The sequence below is a fragment of the Motacilla alba genome, chromosome 20 (genome assembly GCF_015832195.1).
Source record: "Motacilla alba alba isolate MOTALB_02 chromosome 20, Motacilla_alba_V1.0_pri, whole genome shotgun sequence".
Taxonomy (NCBI): domain Eukaryota; kingdom Metazoa; phylum Chordata; class Aves; order Passeriformes; family Motacillidae; genus Motacilla; species Motacilla alba.
Window position 1 is genome coordinate 3439667 of NC_052035.1, and position 16375 is coordinate 3456041.

At 45.8% G+C, this 16375-nt stretch overlaps 1 protein-coding gene across 1 annotated transcript in view; it reads left to right on the top strand.

The window, feature by feature from the left end:
- Positions 1-93: 93 nt before the first annotated feature.
- Positions 94-16375, top strand: part of LOC119710059 (transient receptor potential cation channel subfamily C member 4 associated protein) — a 35800-nt gene continuing 19518 nt past the window's right edge. The window contains exons 1-5 of the mRNA XM_038158583.1: positions 94-250; positions 10917-11045; positions 11302-11418; positions 13808-13865; positions 14832-14887. Coding sequence (XP_038014511.1) covers positions 119-250; positions 10917-11045; positions 11302-11418; positions 13808-13865; positions 14832-14887 — 492 coding nt within the window. The 5' untranslated portion in view covers positions 94-118. The remainder of the gene's footprint in view (positions 251-10916; positions 11046-11301; positions 11419-13807; positions 13866-14831; positions 14888-16375) is intronic.

The window sequence follows — 16375 nt, forward strand, 5'->3', positions numbered from 1 at the left end:
CGCTCCCTCCCACACGGCGGGCGCCCCTTCCGGCCGCCATGTTGGCGCGTGCCGCGGCTGCGCGCTCGGGCGGCGGGCGAGGGGAGGGCTCGCTGTTTGTGTCCCCAGCGCGGAGGCCATGGCGGCCGTGGCGGGGGCCGGCTCGGGGCCCGGCTCCGGCTCCGGCGGGGCCCGCGCCGCCACCACCAACATCTTGGCACAGCTGCGGCACGGGCAGCTCAGCGGCCGCGGGCTGACCCGCGGGGCGCAGGTAACGCGCTGCGGGCCGCCCGTGGGAGCCGGGCCGGGCGGGCGAAGCGGGGAGGCCGCGGGGCCCGAGGGGTTTGGGGCCGGGGGTGCAGCGCCTCCTGCCCGGGCCTCTGGCGGCGCTGCGGGCCGGGGAGAGCCCGGCGGGGCCTGCTCGGGGAGAACGGCCGCTCCCGGGCCGGGCTCGGCGCTCCGGAGCTCCCCGGAGGTGCTCGGGCTTTGCCCCGGCGCCGGAGGGGCGGCACGAGGGTGCCCCGGTGCCTTCGGGCTCCGTGCGCCGCCTCGCCGGGCTCGGGGAGCAGCGCGGAGCGGCACCGGCGTCTGCACAGCCTCTTCGGTCGGTGTGGCCTTCCCTGCAAAGAAAGGAAGCTCTGCCTGGAACTGTAACAATGCAGCATCGAAATTTAAACGTATTTCCTGGACAAAGGCAGCCTCGTGGTATTAGGGCTTAGGAGACATTTTAGCTCTGTAACGCAGGTGGTTTTATGAGAAATTGCTCCAGGTCTGTTTCTTGTCATCTTTCCCAGTTGATGATGCTGGGAAATACCAAGGAATGAAATCAGTTCTTACCCCTGTGAGCCTGTGCCTGTCGTGTGCTGATACTGGTTTTTTTCGAAAAGCTGCTCAAGGATTATAGACTATGAATTTACTTTTATGGAGAATAATTGGCATTTTTCTTGCAGATTAAACACAAAATGGTGCAAAGACTTGGAAAATGAAACATGAGGTACAGAACTTGCATTCAGGTGCTGATTTATTGAGCTGAAGTATCTTGAGAGAGGTCAGATGGAATAAAAAATGGCATTTCTCTAATTTGCTAGTGCAGACAACAGCATTTTTCTTGATAAACAAGGATTCTGAGCAATTATTAAGAGAAGGTTTGTTTGATGCCTTTTCAGGACTACCTAAAAACAGAAGCCAGACAGAATTAGGGAGTAAAAAGCAGTTATATTTATTGAAGGGCCTTCAGGTACATACAGGGCAGACAAAGCCCCCCAGGTCCACCCATAAAATGGACCCCAGGTCAGTGGTTTTCACACTTCTAAGTTTGGTCCATTTGCATATTGGGGGTTAATCTGCCAATTACATCTTCAGCTAATGAAGCCATTTACCCCAGGTTTGCTCCCCCCAGCTCACTTTTGTTTCCATCTCTGGGGCCTGAGGCAGTGAGGTGTCCTTGGCTGCCAGGCCTGGAGAGGAATTGTTGTGTGTGCCCAAACTGGGAAAGCAGCAGCTCCCACTGTGTGTGGGGTTTAGAGTTATACCCTAAAGAACTGCAGGGTCACAAATAGATGGAAAATAGAAAAGCTCAAATCCTAAGGCATCATGTTCATCAAGAATGCCCGTGCCTCTTTCTCTAACAGAGGTGAAAGAGCAGGTATTTCTTTAGAGCTCTTTTGTCTTTATTTTGCTGCTTCCTCAGTGCTAGTTTGGTTAATCCTTAAGAAGAGCCAGTAATTTGCATCAAGATAAACCTGTATTGACTCTTCTCCTTGGGACTGATTTAGGAGTGGATTTCCTACAACACATGGACAAACTTTGTCTCACTGCCTTACCTGTCCACCTCTGCACTCTTTCTTTCGTGCGCCTCCTCAGCCACTGCCGTTTCAGTCAGGTAAACCTGTACCAACCTTATGCACCTCTGTTGCCTGTAGGATGGTGCTTCCACCTCTGGGCTTTGGTTTGCTTGGAAAATGCAGTGCTACTGTTTTCATTTTGGACTTTTAAGATTTTAGAGCAATCAAGGAAACCTCTGCTGGTTGCATCCTCCTTATAATGCCCAAAACTGAGGTGGAGTTTCTGTTTCTGGGATTTGGTTTGAAAAATTTGAAAAATTTTGGCATCCTTGTTCTGCCCTGAGAGTTAGAGCTTGGACACATAGAGTTCCCACAACTTCATAAATGCTATAGGAGGGTATTTTAAATCATTTTGTGTAAGAGCATGGAGTGACAGGACAAGGGGTAATGGTTTCAGATTGACAGAGGGCAGGGTTAGATGGGATATTGGGAAGAAATTCTTCCTTGTGAGGATGAGCAGGCCCTGGCACAGGGTGCCCAGAGCAGCTGTGGCTGCCCCTGGATCCCTGGCAGTGTCCAAGGCCAGGTTGGACAGGGCTGGGAGCACCCTGGGACAGAGGAAGGTGTCTCTGCAAGTGGCAGGGGGGTGGGACTGGGTGAGCTTTAAGGTCCTCCCCAATCCAGCCCATTCTGTGATTCACTTAAGCTGAGGCAGCGGGAATAAAAACTGCCTGAATGATTTTGAAATTTGAAATTCGTGTCTCTTCACTTCTACCTTGAATTAGTTTTTTTGTTTGTAGACAATCTAAATATAAAACGCTTTGATGTAACTTTTAGAGAAGCACAAGGCAGTTTTGGCTGCTTTTTTTTTTCTTTAAGTTCTATTTTTTATCAAAACATTCCCAGTTTTCCTGCAGTTGACTCCTCTTTGGCAGCATGGGAACCCTTGCTTACATTTCTCAACTGATTTGCTCCTGCAGAGCCTGAGAGCAGGTCAGGTTGCTGTGTTGGGGTGTAGAGCAAGTCATGAGTGTCCTTGAAGCACTTCCTAGCTGTGTTTTGGAAGGAAGTTTTGGGTCATGTGCTGCCTGGACTGCACTGCTGGTGTCCTGCAGGGAGGGGAAGCCCTTCTCAAGATGTTAATTCAGGGAGACTGGGGAGCACAGTTCCCTGCTGGGGTGCCTGCCATGGGCAGCAGTGGCATTTAGCCCTGAACAAAGCTTTGTGTGCTATTCTTAGGTGATCTCAAGATCCATTTTTGTATGAGGAAAGTAGGGGCTTAGCTGTGAGCTGGGAAGGATCACTGTTGACAGGCCTGCATCTAAAAGTTCATCACTCTGATCTTACAGTGACATAAAAGCATTTTTGACAGCAACAGCCCCCTGAATATCTGGCAGTTTTGAGGTCAGCTGAGGCTCTGAAATCTGGATCCCTGCGTGTTCCTGCTCTGCTCACCTACCCAGAGCCCTTGGCTTCCTTGCCAGGTGGTGTCTTGCTTTATTAGTAGTAATAAATTATTTAGAGAAGGGCAACAGAGCTGGAGAGTCATATAGGAGTGGCTGAGGGAGCTGGGAAGGGGGCTCAGCCTGGAGAAGAGGAGGCTCAGAGGGACCTTGTGGCTCTCCACAACTCCCTGACAGGAGGGGGCAGCCAGGTGAGGGTTGGGCTCTGCCCAACAGGGACAAGAGGAGAGGGAATGGCCTCAGGGACAGGGACAAGGAGAACAGGGAACAGGGACAAGAGGAGAGGGAATGGCCTCAGGCTGGGCCAGGGGAGCTCAGTTTGGACATCAGGAGGAGTTTCTTCCTGGAAAGGATGGTTCAGGCATTGTCAGGGGCTGCCCAGGGAGGTGGTGGAGTCTCCATCCCTGGATATTCCAAGAAACAACGGGACATGGCACTCATGCTCTGGGCTGGGTGTTAGGGTGGGGATCAGTCACAGGTTGGACTCTTGGTCTTGGAGGTCTTTTCCAATCGAAATGATTCTGTGATAAGAAGTTGATTAGCTAAAGCAGATTTCAGTAGATACTGCCATTATTTGTTCTTGTATCCATTTTATCCATATTGCTGGCATCAGCTGCTGCCCTGCATGCAAGGCTCAGCGCTGGTGTCAGATTGCATAACCTTGGATCAGGATTTGCCCTGCCCTGAGCACGCAGCCAGTGCAAGGGGCTTTGCAGGTGCTGGTGACCCAGTGGCAGAAGAGCTTTCCAGAAGTGACACATTTCTAACAAGGAAGAATACTGGTTGTGAGGAGCCTGGTGTGTTGTCCTTCTTGGGACACAGCTGGGCCATGGATCACAGGCTCTGGCACAAGTTTTGTGCTGCTGTTCCTTGAAAGCCAGGAGCACCGTGGCTGATCAATCTCAAATCTGCTTAGCAAGAAGGTGCAGACTTCATCTGCTGCAAGGCAGCTGTGAACAGATGGATATGGCATGAAACCAGAAGGTATTTAGGTGCAGCTCTGGGAATCCCTGTGGACAGAGCGGTGTAATAATGGACTAACCAGGGATTTGTTGGCAAACTAACGTGCTCCTGCTGCATTCCCAAGAGCTGGGTGTCAGCACTGCTCTCACCCTCATAGGATTGCCAGGGCTTAGCTGAAACAATCAGAATGGAAAAAAGGAGTCCATTTTTCCAGCTGTATTTCATGCTTTGCTATCCCTAGGAGCAGACACTTCCCTTAGCAGGATAGTCCCTATCCACTCTAAAAAAAAATTCTGTGGGAGGAAAACATTTTCTGCCTCAGACATCCAAATTTCTACCTCCTGCCATTGCAGGTTATCAGCAGGAGTAGCTTCCTAACCCTGAGAAGAGGTTTTGGTTTTGAGTTAGCTTTTTGTTTCCTTCTTACAAGAGCATCAACAAAACAACATTCACGTGAATGTAATCCACTTGAGTCGCTCTAATTGTGTGGGTGTTAGCAGGCTTAGGCCTCTTCAGGGGAGGACAGTGGGGGAGTGTTGGAAAGCCTGGACATGCTTTTGTTATGTAACAGGACCAGAGCTCTGTCGTGCACTAGAAATGCTCAAAAAGTGGCTGTGTTGGACTTAAACTGTGTTGGTGTCTGATTTTTTTGTGCGGCTGAAGATGAGTGAGAAAAAGATGTGATAACTCCTTATCCCTCTGCTTTTCCTTAGACAGCCCTACAGATTTTGTTTTCTTTCAAAATAAAATAAAGGAGAAACTCAGGAAGTTCCAAGGAAAAGTAATAACTGAGAAGTTAATATAATTTTAGTGTAATTATACATATTAGTTGATTTATTTTTCTCTGAGAGTAAGGTCAGCAAAGCAAATATGGGTAGCTCTGTTCTGATCCTGTAGCGGGTTTGGAGAGCTGCTGGTATTAAAGGTCTGTGTTGGAATTGTCCTGCTCTGGGGAGTGCTGTGGGGATTGGAGATCCAGGGGACCTGTTCCTTGTCTTGGTAGATCAGCTCTTCTTCAGTTCTGGTGAGCAGAGCTGCAGTCTGGGAGCTGTGGGAATGGTTAGGCCTGGCTGGAAGCTCTGGCATGTTTTATCCTAGGACAGTGTGTCCCTGGGTTCATGCCTGGCTTTTGGGTTGGCAGGAGAAGAGATGGGGGGCCCCGTGCAGGGCTGGGGAGGATGGAGAGACAGGGAATCTAGCTGAGGGAATCTTGATCTGCACTTGAAGAATCAAGGAGCTGGAAAGAGGCTGGACATAAGTGCTCTTACATGGACTTCTCTCAGCAGAGTTTCCTTTCAGGATTAATATTTGTGGGGCTCTGCCCTGTGTTTGATCAGAGCTCAGCTGGTGACTGACCACAGTGTGTTCTGCCCTGGAGCTGCAGGGCTGCAGTGCTCAGCTTCTCCCTTGGAATGCTTTCCAGAATTGCTCCATGGGCCAGCAGCTGTGCTCCTGCAAAGCTGATATGTTGAAACCAAAACTTGCAGGGTCATTTGCCTTGGTTACAGGCTTTTTTGGGAAAAGTTGTGTGAGGAAGGAGACAGCTTAGCCAGGCTGATGGATGGTTGTTAGCAACTGGAAAGGAAAATGCAATACAGAGCTGGAATGATGGGGCACTCCCCAAAATCCTGAATAATCATTCTCCTGGCAGTCTGTCAGAGATGACTTCCTAAGTTATTACTGTTCAGAGGAAAATTAAACATTTAATTGCACAAATATTAGTTTCCTTGGTTTTTTTTATAAAGGTACAGCTTTAAAGGCTTGAAGGAAAGGATGTGCAAAGGCTTCAATTTTATTAGGAATACATAGAGACCATGTGCTTGCATCTCTTTGTTGAGGTCCATAATCTTGTGCCTGTTTCCTTTTAAACTTTCAAGACATTTGAATATATACTTCAGAAGTGGTCATGGAAAATCCTGAGAATGGAAATTCTACTTTTTTTAAAAGCACTTTCTGTCTTAATGTATGGTTGCAATGAGAAGTTGAATTAAAAAAACCTTGTAAGTGATGTGTCATAGCTGTGAAGTCTGTCACAGCAGGAACCCTTCAGTGCTGTGAAGGGTGCCTGGACACCCGAGTCACTGCTTTTGCTTTCTGAAAGATGACAGCAAACACCCTCCTGTAGCGAGCACTCAGCAAGACAGTGTAATGTTTGAAGGGTAAACTGTGAAATAGAGACACAATTTTATCAGGACACTGTTTGCCCTGCCCTGGAGAGCAAAGGGAGGATTTAGCTCCTGGTATTTCTGCTGTTGACTGGTGGTCAGCAGTTTTGGGAAGACACAGGGAGGTGTCACTGACCACAGCTCAGCACAGGGGTGGAGGCAAGCTTGGGAAAATCACAGGTTTGCTTTGTAGGGCAAGGAAAATTGTCACAGTGTGGGAACAGAGGTGGGAAGGAAAATCCTCTCTGGAAGGGGAAGGATTTGGGAGCAACAAGTGATCTCAGGGCAGTTAGAAATATTTTGGCAATGCTGATAGCACAATGCTGAGCTCTTGCCAAGGCATGGACACAGAGCAAGGGGAAGAGCTGTTCCTGTGCTGCTGGAACTGCAGTGCCTGGAGGATGAGCACAGCAGAGGGCACAAGTAAAAGAGAGACTAGACTGATCAAGGGATGGATTTAGGCAAATACTAACATATAACTTCATGAAGATGCAGGTATTATTTATTATTATTTATTGACTATCATGCAAATTGATGCCATCAGGGGAGGTTTAGGCTGGATATTAGGGAAAGGTTCTTCCTCCAGAGGGTGCCCAGGCTCCCCAGGGAATGGGCACGGCCCCGAGGCTGCCAGAGCTCCAGGAGCGTTGGGACAGCGCTGCCAGGGATGCCCAGGGTGGGGCTGTTGGGGGGTCTGGGCAGGGACAGGAGCTGGGCTTGACAGTCCATGAGTGTCCCTTCCAAGATGGGACATTCTGTGCTTCTTATTCTGTCATTTTTGAAAGGATTTAAAAGACAGTAGGATTGGAAAGAAATTTAAAATAAATACAGTTGTGTGCAGTGTCTTTTTTCAGCCCTTTGTATACTGTCAAGGAAAATTATGCACAGAAGTTATTTGAACTGTGTAGTTGGAAAGTGTTCCTATGGTAGTTATCAGTCTTCGGAGTAATCTCCTGGGAAATCCTGAGCTCCAGTTCCTTAGGAGTCTTTAAAGAGGAAACCACTCAGTTCTGCCTTGCAGGCATGGGTGTGCATCTCTGAATTTAAATCCTCTGCAAGGTGTCTGGTTGCCCTTCCAGCAGATGCCATGGCTTCGTGGCACGGCTGGAGCAGGGGGACACAGATGGTGCTGTCAGGTGGTGATCCCCTGGCTGGGGAGCAGCATTCAGGAAACCGCAGGTGTAAAAGCAGGATTGTACAGACAGCTTTGGAGTGGGACATAGCTTGGGAGCTCTGGATGAGCTGGTGTGTGCCACTGTGTTTTCAGGGATCAGCCTGGAGCAGAACCACTCCAGAGAGCCCCAGTGTGCTGTCCTCAGGTTTCTCTGTTTGTGAGCCTGAACTGGGATGTGTTGCAGCAGTCTGGGAAGTGGCTCTGTGCAGTCCTGGTGTTTGTACCAGTTTGGTTTGCTGTACCTGGCTCTTACAGAAGCTTGGATGCTGCTGCTCTTGTTTTCTCAGAAGTGATCCTTATTCTGTTGTGTCCTAACACCAGTAAGGCATGACAATTCCAAACCCAGCTGCCAGCACTTGGGGAGCTCCTGGCTTTTCATGGATACCTCTTCCAGCTGGGCTGCTACAGCCTCTACTTCCTGCTAGATTATACCTAACTTCTCAAGTTTTGTTGCAAGATTTCAGGTATTTTATCCAGAGCTTTTCAGTGAATGAAGAAAATCAGTGTTGGATTGCACTTTTTGTGCTTGAATGAGACCAACAAATTCCACAGAGGAAAGGGGCCCCAAAAGACCCAGTGCTGATTTTGATGACTATTCAGTAGAATTTTCCCAAAGAGAAAACCATTTTTGCTTATAAATGAAAAGCATTGACTAGCTGCTGTTATGGAAAACAGGAGATGCAATTTTTAACCAAAATGCCTGTGAAGAAAGACAGCTCCACAGAGTCTGATTGAATTTTAATCCCTTCCCAGAATCCAAAAATCTTTGCATTGGCAAATACCACCCGGCCACAATGGAAATATCCAGAGCCAGGGTAGCCTCAAATACAGAGCAGGGACCACAAGCCAGAGCTTGCAGTGAAACCAAAGATGTGTTAAATCAAGAGAAAGAAAACCTTTCTTAATTTTTTTCCTTTTGAAAGCAGATAAAAGATGATGAGAGCAAGGAAACAGTTGCTTCACTCTTTCAGAATTTCAGTTCTGAAAGTTTCCTGTGACTGCCTCTCAGAGCCTGGGGCAGGAGAAGGAAGCCCTGCTAGTACAGAAATGGGAGTGGAGATGGCTCAGATGGATCCTGCTCCAAACCAAGAAGCATACATGTGATTAACAGTGTGGTGTTAAACCAAGCACAAGGTTTTAATGTTAATTAAAGGCTTTTGGCCTTTCCTGAGAGCATTGAAGTGCTGAATTGTGCTCTGTGCTGCTGGAACCTGTGATGGCAGCCTGTGCACATCATCCCTGCCTGTGGTATCTTCCTCATCAGCTGGAGCTGGAGAGTTGGACTCTTTCCCTGGCATTTTGCTGTGTGTTCTGTGCGCTTTGCCCAGCAATGAATCCTGTTCCTCATTCTGCCTGTGGGTTTGTCCTCCCACACCTGGGATGGGGCAGTGGTAGAGCTCCTTTGACTCACTCTGTGCTTGGTTTCTCAAGGGGAATTGGAATCTGTGACTTCCAAGGAGCTGACCCAGAGCCCAGATGACGAGAAGTGATTTTGGCTTTCTGGTTTGGTGCTCTGCTATTTCTCCTGCTCGGAAGGAAAGTGTGTCGTTCTCCCACAGTGCTGGTTGATTCCTCTGATTCAGAAAGCAGAGAAAAGTTAAAAACTGGAGGGAATTTTATGTCCCAAGTGTGCTCATGCTGCTTCAATCACTGCTTGTAGCAAGAAAAGTTGGTACTTCAAGAACCTTGAAGTTCTTATTTATCTAAAAATTGAGGCATTTCATAAGGAAAAGAGTCCTGAGTACTTGGGAATCTTACAAACAGGGTGAGGACCCACATTAGCTACATTGCCAGGCTGACTTCTCAGCTTGAATCAGTTTTCTGATCTTCCTGTATAACCAGAGAGCAAGGGGTTAAATTCTGCCAGGAGTTGCAGTATATTTGCATATAATTGTCTAATCAGGAATTGAATGGCCCTTTGGAATTGTGCACTGAGCTGTGTCTGAGAACGATGTCTTGGCTGAAAGAATAAGTGAGATTTAAGCAGCTGGGAGGGAAATGTCACTTAACCACAGAAAGGTGCAGAATGAGAGCAGCTTAGGGCTTTAGGCCTGGGAGTAAGAGCCAACCCACAAATGTGTCAGGGGAGGGTCAGGCTGGATTTCAGGGAAAGGTTCTTGCCCAGAGGGTGCTGGCACTGCCCAGGCTCCCCAGGGAATGGGCACGGCCCCGAGGCTGCCAGAGCTCCAGGAGCGTTGGGACAGCGCTGCCAGGGATGCCCAGGGTGGGGCTGCTGGGGGGTCTGGGCAGGGCTGGGGCTGCCCTGGGTGATCCTGTGGGTCCCTCCCAGCTCAGGACATTCTGTTTTCTAAGGTTTGCCTGGAGGTGCTGGCCAGAGGATTGGGGTTTTCTTTATTTAGTTGTTTTTATTTGGAGGGCCCATAAAACATTTGTAAACCCAGGCAAAAATCCTGCTGGAATTGTTTTCTACTTTACCTTCTCCTGTGTACAAGGATAAGTCCCCGTGTTGGGGTTGGTGTTGGCACCTCTGAAGTATCAGAGAGGAAAGGAGTTAAAGTTTAGTCAGCATTGACTGGATGGTGGATTTTAATTAAATGTCCTAAGCTCCTCCTTGGCAGATCTCCTGGCATTAACCTGGAAGTATTCAGACTTCAAAGCATCTTTTGTGGATTTTAAGCAGAATATTTTAGTCTTCTGCTGCTACTTTTTTTTTTTTCAGGTGTTAAACACAGTGATGAATATTAAATTATTTTTTTTTTACTTTAGGGAAAAAGAAGGAACATTGAAGAAAGTTTGGGCAGCTATAGTAGCAAATGCCAAATGTTCTTTTTAGTGGTTGCAGCCTGTTTCTCAGAATAATGCCAGCGTTGTTGTTCTGCTGATTTAGTTGGTGATCTCCATTTACAGCCAGCCCAAGACTACAGAGGCAATTTTCTCTCTTTGATACGTTCCTGCTTGTAAACCTTTGTGGTTTGGGTCATTGCTGTGACTTCAGGGACTTGGCTGAGGAAATCCTCCTTTCTAGCTGAATGCATCAAGTAATGAAGCCTTCCCATCCTCGGTATTCTGCACCTTAGACCAGTGTAATTTGAGATGGTGTCAGGGCACCCATTTCCTCCTTCACTGACCTGTCAGTTGGAGTTCTGCTAATGGAATTGTTTAGAGACTAATGCGTTGCCATTTTAAAATACACAATCAATAGAGAAATACAGAATGAGATTATGTACTCTAAATGACATCTGCTTTAAGCTCCGTGCTGCTTAAGATACTTTGCATCTGTAAAATTCTGCAGCTGCCTGTCCTGGATAAATTGCTGCATGGGAGGAGATACTGGATTTTGAGAGCTCTTTTTCCAGGAAGGTGGTAAGGTTGTTTTCCTGGTTATGAAGCACTGGACTCATGGAATCACATTCTTCCTTCATTGCAGATCACAGAGGCCTTGTTGAAGGAGAGAGATAAACAGGCAAAATGGAATGGGATCCCCTTGCTGTTGCAGAAGCTGTATGAGCACAGCCACCCAAACAGCGACTTCTCCCAGTGCCAAAGCATCCTAAAGGTACTGCCTGCACCCTTCTTCCTAAAGCTTGAGATAATTTTGTTGTGGCTTTCTTTAACGTCTGCTGTGATCGTTCTGTATTAATTTCTTAAGCTGTCTGCATGATGGTATCTGTCAAAAATTGGCTGGTAAGTAAGAGCTGGGGGTGCAGGTAATGATTTGTCAGTGGATCACACAGATAGTGGAAGATAATTGTGTTTATAGTGATGAACAGCTTTCTTTTTGAACCATCTCTTTATTTTTCTCCTACATGCAGGAAATTTCTCCACTTCTCTCGATGGAAGCCATGGTTTATGTCACAGAGGACAGAAAAGCTGCTCAAGAGTCCAGTTTCCCAAACACATACACATTTGATTTGTTTGGAGGAGTCGATGTAAGTGTGTTTTTTCAGTATCAAAAGATCTGCATGATAATCATCTCACTGAAAAAGCTCTTCAGTGAGGTCTTTGAAGCTCCTAAATGCAAGCTGCAGAATGGCTTTACCAATTTAGTGTTAAGCATTAGAATTGTGCCATTTCCTGTTAATCAAAACTGGAAAAGGGTGTGCTTTCAAGGTGTTACATGCAAAGTGAGGCGTTTTGTTCTTATATGATGTAGAATACCTGGCAGTTCATTAGTCAGTCTTTTTTTACCTTAAAAAAGATCAGCCCTTTAGATCTGAATGAAGACAGTTTCAAATGATTCCTGGTTGTGAGATAAAATAACCCAATTGCCATTGGAGCAGTGAGAATTTCACTTAACACTGGGGGATCTGTGACAGTTTAAGCACACCAGGGCTCTGTCTTAACCAGGTTGTCTGTGTTTATTGCTTCATCTCTGGCAAAGTTTTTAAGCAGAACTGGAAGGTTTCTGTGGACATGCTGGCAATTTATCATTTTCTTTATTTGCTTTAATTCTACATTGCACAAATACACATTTGCTCTGTTTTATGGTGCCTGACTCTGGCTTGGCTTTCATTAGAAATGTATTATTTGTATTTTCCAGTGAACTAATTGATATTCTCTTTTTATTTAGTTTAACTAAACACATTTTGCTATTAATTTTTTGTCACACTTAGCTTGCTTTTACTTCAAGCTGCTCTTTGTGTCATTTTGAAATGAGAACACTATGAAAAAGTTTTAAATTCCTTTGTTTTTAAAAGGAAGTAGTGGTACTTCTGTGTAAATGTTTTTAACAGAGTCTGTGTGTGTTGGGGACAAATTTTTTGTTTGATTTGGTTAGCTGGGGCTTGGTTGTTTTTTGCCCTTGATGGTAAATATCAGATGCACTGTAATTACCTGGTGCTGTGGTCAGAGATTTGGCTGATGGAGGTGGGTTTAATGTGATTAAAGGCAGTGATGGAAGGCAGTGCTGTGTGTTTTCAAAAATCCTGCTCTAGGATTTGAAAGGGAAGAAGTTTGATCTGCTGGTGCTGTGTGTGCCACATGCTGATTAATGTTGCAATATTTTGAGCTGTGGAACGTGAGTAACTTTGAAAGACACTCAGTTTGCAGTGTACTCTCTAGGCTACAATATGGGAGAGTTAAAATATTTTTGGATTCTGACAGCCTTTACATTGAGGAAGAACAAAACCAGCTCGGTGGCTCCTCCCTTTATATGAATCCATGTAAAATAAGACCTGAGAGTGCAAATGTACAAACCTCATGGATTTTATTCCTGAATGGAACCCCATCCCAAGAAACACGATCTCATAATTCCTTTTCTGCTCCTTCTGCCTCTCATCAGAGGCAGAAAACCCAAGATTTAAAGCATTAACCCATAAAACTCAAACTTTGAGATGTGCATTCTCCTCCTAAAACACAAGCCATTAATATGAGATCTGTATTACTGCAGTCATTTTTCTCTACCCTGTTAATGCTACAGCTACTACTACAAATGTTGCTTAAAATGTATATTCCTCTTAAAAGCTGCCTCTTTATTTATTTATTTGTTGGTGCTTTTAATGTAGCCTCCAGTGATGTCAAGGTGGTTTCCTCTGTGTCTGGATCAATAGTTCATTAAAAGAAGATGGGACAAATTGATCAAGTTGTAAACTCTTGAATATCTTGTGAGTTGGCACTGACTGGGTGATGCCTGCATTGCTGTCAACAACTTTAAACTAAATTTTAAAACCAGCAGCATTTGCAGTCGTTCTTGCAGAAGTTATCAAATGAAGTACTGTCTTTTCAAATGTTTTAAGCTAAACCAGTGGTACAGACTAGAGCAACTAAAGATCAGTTCTACATCAGTCAGGACCACAGTCCTTGGAAAGCTGATTGTTACATTCCTTAAATAGAAATATAGATGTAAATATACATTCAGGGTCCTGTACACAAGCAGTGGCTTCTTAGTGCTGAGATAAAATCTGGAACTGCTAAATTCTGTCTGGACCTGAAATGTTTTTGAAGCCCAGCAAGGTTTAGGGAAAGCCTTTGCAGAATTTGTGTCTCTGCAGATTATTGCTAAAGATTCCTTATTTTAAGAGGGGTGTGATCACCATCTTGATGTTATCAGGAGACATGTGAAATAACATTCCTTGCAAGCTCAAATTCTTTAAAATTGCCAGTGGGAGATTATTTTGTACAGCTCTTACTGTTTCTTCAGGATAAATGCAACTATGATGTGTCAATATGATTTTGACACCAGTGGAGGTTTGATTGTAGAGCCTTCATTATTCACCTCCGTGACTTCAGCAGAAACAGGCTTGGGTTTGTCACTGACAAAATAATTGGTTATTTGTATCTCAGTGATCATTCCCTTAATTCCTTGTCTTATTTTTACAGCTTTTGGTAGAAATTCTCATGAGACCAACTCTTATTACACAGAAAAAGAAGCAAAAAAGTAAGTAACTAGGTGGTTTATCTCTTTCTTTTCCCCAGTTTTGCCTGGTGTTTCTGCTTCAGACAGAAATTGTTCTATTTTTCTGATATTCTCTTTCCATCCCAGCAATTTCCTGTTGATTCATTTAGGAGTGAATCACTGGTTTCTTTGTTCTCCGTGGTACTGATTCGTGCTGGGATTTGGGAGAGTCACCTGTTTCTGGCACAGTTCCAGAGCTTCACACACTCAGCACAGCACACTAGACTCAAAGCACTAAACCTGCAATCACTGGAAACTCTTCTTGTTCCTGTGGCTACAGCTACAGTGAGAAATTATTAATAATAAGCCACAAAACATTGTTTATGTAATGGGAGCTGCAGAGATTGTAAGATGAGCAGCTCAGGAAAACAGCACACTTTTTGTTACATGACTGCTCATTTCCACATTGCTGTAAGGACAGGAGGTGCAGTGACTTCAGCTCCAGTTTCCTGCTGGAGCAGCTTGGCTGCAGTGCTTTCATTTCCCCTGTTTGGGATTCTGCTGGTTCCCTGAGCCCTGCTGAGGGAAGGGAAAGTTGTGGTGCACCCTGTGCCCGCTAGCCAGGGAACTTCAAAGGTGAAGGGACTTGAACTGGAGCTTTAGGCAACTGAAGGTCTGTACTGAAAACATATTTAAATATTAAAATGCTGTGGCAAAGCAGATTGGAAGTTTTTCTGTGAAGTCTGGGTGCTGAGAAAACAAGCGTGAGTTTCCAGTGGAGAAAACTGCATGAACTGACATTTTTTCCCCATACAAAAATAATTTAACATGTGAACGGGTCAGGTGTAGAGTGTTTCTTGTGGCTTCTATGCCATAAGGCATTTGCATGTGTGCTCTGAGCTGGCAGCCTGGAGTTGTCACCCATCCCATAGCTCACCATGTCCCTCCCGTGCCAGTGGTGTTCCTTGGCAGGGAATGGCTGCTGACTGCCTGCTCTCTCCTTTGCAGTAAGCGATGACCTCATCAAGGACTGTTTAAGCATACTGTACAACACCTGTATATGTGTAAGTACAGCTCTTCTGGTCACTTTGTACATGTGCTACTTGATAAGACAGTAAACAGGCTCTTTTAAGTGTAATTTAAACTTACTCTGAAGTTTTACATTAAAATTCTTTCAGTTAAATACAGCATCACTCTGTATTTTGATGTGTTGCTCAAATAATTTGTTTTCTGACCTGCATTGTCAAGCTTAAGTTCCCTTGTTTGGATCTTTCTGTCTCTGTGTTTCCATAGGAAAGCTGTGCCATCCTTTGTTAATGTTATAGCTTAAAATCCGAAGCTGAGAATGGATGCCTGTTGAGCCCAGCTACAGCTGGTCTTGTTCACAATTGGGGCTGGCAAAGGGTTTTGAATTTGATCCTGCAATTCTATGTGCTGGATTTTAGTTCAGTCCAGTCATGGCAGATCAGTGCAAAGAAAGGTGCTGGGTTAAAGGCCTCTGGAAATACCTTGTCATTAAAATCCTAAAGCTAAAAGCAAAGGCCTCAGATTATGCATGCAGGGAACATCCTCAGGATTGTTTACTTCATCACACACCTCATTATGCCAGAGCCTAGGGAACATCGTTTAACAAAAATTTTAAAAAGAGCCAGTTAGTGGCTTGGAGCTCTTCCAAAAACATCAGTCTAATCTCCAGAGTTTGAGTCTAACTAGATCATGTCTCACTGATAAGGATCTGTGTACACATGGGACAGGGAAGAGAGGGAACACTTTTTTCCTTGGCTTGGATGGTTTATTTTTTTAACTTCAGGTAATGCAACTTTTGCAAACTGAGAATAGCATGATAAGCTAAAAAACAAGTTTGTAATTTCTAGACTAGCTGCTCTGTTTTAATTCACTTTGGTATTACTGCAGGGATTGGAGAAGTGTCCAGGATCACAGAAGTGGTCTGGGGGCAATATTAGCTGTTTTTATGCTTATCTGTAAATATTGGGGAATTATCTTTGCCAGTCTGGTTCTGTGAGCACTGGGAATATGTCTCATGGATAAGACGCAGCTTTGCAAGCAGTGAGGATGTGGCTGTGAGTTCCAGGAAAGCCTGGCTGTGCTCTCAGCAGAGCTCAGAGCATGAGAGGCAGCCTTAGACTTGGCTTTCCATGCCTCAGTCTGACTCTGGTGTTCGTCACCCCGTTCTTTCAGGCCGGCGCTTGATCCAGGTTGCTCAGACAGCAGTGCTGAGGGTTTAGGAGCTGCTGTGTGTGCAGACCATGGCATGGAGCTGGTCACAGCTTGTGTGCAGAGCAGAGCCCAGCCCCTGTGGTGTGTGCCCAGGCAGGCAGGGTTAGCTTTAGACTCAGACAGGGAAAGAGCTGCCTCGAGGTGAAGCCTCTCATCCTGGCATTGTTGCCAGCGCCACGTTGACTCCAAACCAGGTCTGGAGAGTATTTCAATTGCCACAAACACAACATTCCCCGGTTTCAGGAGCAGCTGGCTCAGCACCACATCATCTGTAGGGCTGTCCTGCCTGTGCTGTGCCGTGTGGCTGCTCGGGA